The sequence below is a fragment of the Chelon labrosus genome (assembly GCF_963514085.1).
Source record: "Chelon labrosus genome assembly, chromosome: 20".
Lineage (NCBI taxonomy): Eukaryota > Metazoa > Chordata > Actinopteri > Mugiliformes > Mugilidae > Chelon > Chelon labrosus.
In genome coordinates this window covers 4,776,528-4,782,527 of record NC_140353.1, presented here as the reverse complement: position 1 = coordinate 4,782,527, position 6,000 = coordinate 4,776,528, and the positions used below count along the sequence as shown (strand labels likewise).

The following is a 6,000-nucleotide window of genomic DNA, read 5'->3' as shown; positions in this document are numbered from 1 at the left end:
ACGAGGTGGAAACACCTGTCTGGGTCAACAGGAAAGGCTTGAACTGGAGCCGACGTCTGCAAATATGGTAAGAGAACATTTAAAAAAAAAAAAAAAGTTCAAATGCGCTCGTAGTAGGCCTAAAACATGATGATACAAGACTAATTTATTTATAATTTATAAGTCTGAATTTATAAAAAGACGCCAAAAATAAGGAGACACTTTGACACAAAACAATTCCGTGGTAGTGAAAGTAGAGTCAAATTTATTTACGTATATTAAACAACTCTTTATTAAAAAAATTCCCAGCTGGAACCGACACACGCCAGGAACCTTTTGACCGTGTCCTCGCAACGCACACGGACATTTTAGCGCGTCGGACCCAGTCAGGAAGTGCCTCCAAGCCGTGACCTGCTCGCTGTTATGATACTGTAAGATGGACTTGTAGCCGAAGAGAAGAGTCATGTTTAATCTAAACGCGCTGCGGAGAAACAAAACAGTCAAATATGGAGTCCCTATGCTTGTGAGTAATATTTATAGTACGGTTTTGTTCATTAACGGAAATGTTAGCTAGCAAGCTAGCAGGGTTCTGAATACATAACACATTTGTCAAACCGAGTTAGTATCAGTTACTTCACCAATGTGCCTGTAATATTTATTTTTTTCACTTTAAAGTATTTAATTTGCAGACATTTTATAAGAAGCGATTAATTGTTCCTGTTTGTTAATGTACTGTAACGTTATCATATTACATGTGATATTTTTTGCCATTATAATTAGAGGATACACATTTAAATAGTATACAAGTTTGAAGCTAATAATATTAAGGTTATTTTGGAGGTTATGTTTGGTGCTGCTGTTGACCTGCACCGTGCTAAAGGATTGCATAAGTGAATAATTAACATTTATAGGCTCTTTGTGCATAAACTGTGACTGTCATTCATTGTTTTGGTTCACTTTAACCAGAGGAAGCTCTTTCCAGACATTATTCAAGCAAGCACATCCCTAATATAATATAAGAGAGTGCTTATTGTTGAGTTAACTAACCACAGATGTTTTTTCAGTTGTTGGTGATCGGTGGTTCCTTTGGCCTGCGAGAGTTCACACAAATCCGATACGATGCCCAAAAGATCAGAAAAAAGGTTTGTTGTAAATTAACTTTGATTACATGTTTCATGTTGAGTCAGTGGTTGGTTATAATACCAACAAAATCCATGTTGTTCAGCAGTGTAGCCAGTGTGTGAATACTCCTCCCTGTGGTCAGAACAGCAATTACACCTGAAATGGGCCAATTAAAAATATTACAGATGCTGAAATGTCACAGTGCAGTGTGGTAGAAATTGGCTTTTTGATAAAATTTTAAAGAAATTAAGCTGGTGTACTTAGTCTGGCTGTGAAATTCAGAAACACTCTGCAGACATGCACCACTGACAGGCTTTTCTAGCCTGTTTGGAGTGAGTCAGTACAAGAAAGGATGTGAGAACAAGCTCTAGTAATTCATTAAAAGACAAACAATTCATTAAAATGACAGAAGGCCGACCCCTCATTAGAGGCCGTTACAATCTGATGCACTGGCTCCGAGGGGAAGTAGCTGCTGTGTGCTGTTTTATTGTGACAAACGCAGATGCATGTCATCTGGTTTGGAGCCAGATGGCAGGGGCATCTTTTCTTATTACTGTCCATGTGAAGCGGCGCTACGCAGTAGATGATGATGATGGTGGTGGTTGCGGAGGAGGGGGAGGAGGAGGGCATTGTGCCCCTGGCGCTGGGCCCATGCAGCGGCCCCCACACTACACGCCATCCCTCGTGTCAGGGCCGACCGAGCCTCTCAGACCCTGTGGAGGGAAGATTTATCTTTGCTAAGTGTGCGTGTACGTGTAACTTAATCCGCTGAATATCTAAACAGTTGTAAAAGCGATTAAAACCAATCTTCCAGTTTTTACTTGGCCTACTGTCAGCTGTTTCCATGATTTTGATCTCGCAGATGTTTGTTCGCTTAAGTCACTGAAACCATTATCTGAGAGCAAGTCACTGTGTGATCCAATTTGCATTTTCTCTTCAATGATTTCATTTATCCTGGAGGCAGACTTAAACTTGAAGCCCTTTTCTCTTCCCTGTTGAGGTTGTGCCTTTTCCCAGTTTATTTTTGACGCTCAGGTGCAGCCACTAACACCTCCGCGGCAGCCATCAAGATAACTACTTAGGCTATTAATCCCCTCATATGAAGGCTGCAGAATATTCTGTATATTATTTATTAGCTGCTGTAATGTAGGTCTAATTAAAAATCAATCATGGAATTATGAAACTCATCAGTCAACTGGGTAACTGCTGCATTATGGCTATGAAATATTAGAACTCATTAAAAGTAATGATTCAGAATGGGATTCATTTCACTCCTATTCTTGGGCAAAACCAATTTGAATGGCAAAGCCCAGATTGCTCCATCGGACCAAACTCTCTGTCTTAAAACCCTCTTGCGTGGAATTTGCTCAGTTTTGCTGAACCTGGAGATGTTGACTCTTAACAAATGAAGCAGTAAGACGGGGTAACTTGGATCCTCTCTAAAGGTTTTGCAGAAAGTTGACTCATGAGAAAAAGTGTTCAGTGCTTCTCTGAAAGAAAACTACTTGAACCTGTTCAGCAGATGTCATAATTTTATATATATATATTTATAAAAAAGGGTAATAATGCATGAAGACGTGGTGGAGATGATCTCACTGTTTCCGTTGAAAGTTGCAACCATACAAACCGTCTCTAACCTCATTTTGGTGTTTAGTATAAAGTCCATGTTACCTTTCTTCTCTTCACTTCTTCCTGTGTTTAATTAGTTTGTTTTTTTACGTCTTTCTTTATTCCCTCAGCTGGATCCTTCACTGGAGGCTAAAGTTAACGTCCAGAAGCAGTCGGTCATACTGGAGGAGGAGTACGAGGTAAGGAGAGCCAGGCCGAGAGACCCTGGGGTGGGGGATGAAAGAATCTCACTGGTGGTATGTGTGTGTCTGTGTGTGTCTGCTAGAAAGATGAGATGGTAACCGACGGTGCTTTTATAGGGAGTCTTCAGATTGCAGAATGTCTGAAGTGAATTTCTGATCTGTGGTTGCTCTGATCTAACGACATTAAAGTTAAAGTAAAACCTTTCTCAGGTGTCGTGTTGCAGATCATGGTCAGATTATATGTGAAAGTAATTCAGGCATGCCTGGACTAATGGCGGCACTGTACGTTATTTGATCGTGTGAGAAAGTTGCCAGTATACACCGACCGGTCAGGCATAACATTATGACCACACTACCTTGTGCCTCCAAAACAGTTGTGACTCATGAGAGAATGGACATGGGCCTTCTGAGGGTGTCCTGTGGTGTCTGGGAACTGAATGTTGTTAATGGGGGGCCTTTGAGGGGAGGGGCCTCTGTGGATCATCCCACAGATACTTGATCAGTTTGGGATCTAGTGAATTTGGAGGCCAGGTCAACACCTTGTGCTGTTCTTCATGTTTTTTTTAGTTGTTCCTAAAGTGTTTTTGTGTGTGTGTCTGTGTCAGGCTGCATCCTGCTGCCATCAAGAAGCGTCATTGCTATGGGGTGGGAGTTCCTTTTCCTTTAGAAAAGCCTTTTCATTCAAATGTATTTAAATGTGTGAACACACTGCAGCAGAGTGGAAAGATCCTGAATTTCTTTGGACACTTGGCATCCTGGAGGTTAAACCTTGCCCCATCTCGTGTTGTTGTTTCCCGTGCAGAAAATGAAGCAGGCGAATTTGGACGAGTGGAAGAACATCCGTGGTCCTCGGCCCTGGGAGGACTCCAGGGAGTACCAGGAGCAGCAGCGCAGCAGGCTGAGCAAGCAGGAGTCAGGTACATCGAGCTGAGCAGACAGCAGAAGCAGTGGCAGCTACGAGAGCGGACTGTGGAGAGGTCTGTGAGGAAGTCATCCTGGTCGCTGCGGCTTCTTCTTCTGGACTCTTTAGTCTCGGCTTGTGTCGGACTCCTTCTAGCGGTTAAAAAGATGCCACTTGAGCAAGTTTGCCTTTTATTTGAAAAGGTTTTTACACACCAATATATATATATATATGTATATATAGACCTGCTCTGATCTGGAGTGTCTAACAAAAAAAACAACCAGTAGGTGGCACATCCTGCTCTAATCTGATGCACTGTACCTTCAACAAGGTAGAAAATATATATCAGTGTATGATTTCCATGTCTCAATAAATTATTTCTATTGATCCAAAGTGTTGCCTTTACTTTCATTTTGTTTTTCTGACAAAACCTCGTGAATGTGGACTTTGTTTACAACGGCATCGCATTGATTTACCAGTTGAAAGTGTGAAAGAATAAATAACAACAGTCTAGGCTTTCCTCAGGCTTTATGGGTCTCGACAGTAATCTGTTTCTCTGACAGTTATTACTTTGCAATGCGGTGGATTTATTGCGTTTATAATGGAAATAGTATTACCTTTTTTTGTCCTAAAAAAACAGAAGAACATGATTTTTGCCATGTGTGACTGTGTCTACAGATTGGTAGTGTAAGTAAAGTCCCGCTGAGTGACAGATAATGTAAGTCCTGCCTCGTCTCGGCTGTGAAATGAGCTGTAATGAATATTCTTCAGGTGCATTAGGTCTGCAGGAAAACGTCTCGGGATGTATTTTGTGTAATCATATTTTTATGTTCGTCGTTCCCGGGGCCCGGCAAACAAACGGCGCGTCATAAAGTTCAGAGAGCTGCTTTGTCATGGGGTGTTTTGAGTGTCGAGGGCAGAGCTGCCACGAAGCAACGATCGCCTCTAATCCACCAAACACCTCTGAATGACAAAGCGGAGTGATCAAGTGTTTGCCACGGGATTAGCAGATCACATCAAGGCTTGGGCGTCGGGCTGCGGTGATGATAAATGTCTGGGGTTTCTGATGAGGCGTCTTGAGTTTAGAGTCGACACATGTTGCGGTGTGTCTGTTATCTTCAGAGGTGAACCACGTGCTGCACAGGCCGCCCCTGGGCTGTGTTTGATCAAATATACACTGACTGAAAATCAGAACCGCACTGAGGGGGGCTGCTGCTGTTTCTAACTGTGGTACAGAAGAAATATTGAGTTTGATGATGGTCGATAAGCCCATCTGCAATGTTCTTTTAGAAGATCTGAAATAACACTAGAAATAGCACAGTTTGAAAGTAGATCTAATGAAAAGTAAAATTGGAAAAAGTTCAATTTTATTCTTGAAGACGTTTCAGGAAACAGGAGGACGACAGGATCACACGTTTCCTCCAGCTACAGGTAAAAGCATCTGGTCGTTAACAGAACACAGATGTTCCTATTTAAAACCCAACTCAGAATCATCTTTATTGCCATGTACAAAGATCAGCCACAACATTATGACCGGAGAAGTGATTGATCATCTTGTGGCAATTCAATGTTCTGCTGGGGAAACGTTTGGACCTGTAGCACCCACCTAGACCAGACCAGGCACCCCCACCCCATAGCAATGACACTCCTTGATGGCAGCAGCCATCCCCAGCAGGATGCAGCCTGACACAGACACACACACACACACACACACAAAAATGCTTTAGGAACAACTCAACAAAAACCTGAAGAACAGCACAAGGTGTTGACCTGGCCTCCAAATTCACTAGATCCCAAACTGATCAAGTATCTGTGGGATGATCCACAGAGGCCTCTCCCCTCAACCCATAGGGCTCAAAGGCCCCCCACTAACAACATCCTGGTGCCAGACACCACTGGACACCCTCAGAAGGCCCATGTCCATTCTCTGACGAATCACAAGTGAGACCTCCAAAGAGCGTTAATGTAATACATCTCAACTAACGGTATACTGTGTCCTTGTCTATGTTTGGGATGTTTCTGTGGTGGGAGGTTTTGGTCCTGATGGATCGCAGCCTCCTGTCAGAGTGGAGCCGCTTAAAAAGGTTTGTGTCCGGCGTGGGACACAAACTTTTTGAGACACAATTCCCCGCCAGCCCTTAAGAACTGAAAAAATAATACTTGGATGAGTGGTGAAGTCCAGTTGTT

The 6,000-nt window shown here is 42.7% G+C and overlaps 1 protein-coding gene across 1 annotated transcript; it reads left to right on the top strand.

Moving 5' to 3' along the window:
• On the top strand, positions 1 to 4,187 carry cox16 (cytochrome c oxidase assembly factor COX16). The gene is made up of 4 exons (XM_084568552.1): positions 1 to 502; positions 1,044 to 1,121; positions 2,841 to 2,909; positions 3,715 to 4,187. Exons 1-4 carry the CDS (start codon positions 443 to 445, stop codon positions 3,841 to 3,843), a joined length of 336 nt encoding a protein of 111 aa, XP_084424678.1. The 5' UTR covers positions 1 to 442; the 3' UTR covers positions 3,844 to 4,187.
• Positions 4,188 to 6,000: the final 1,813 nt, after the last annotated feature.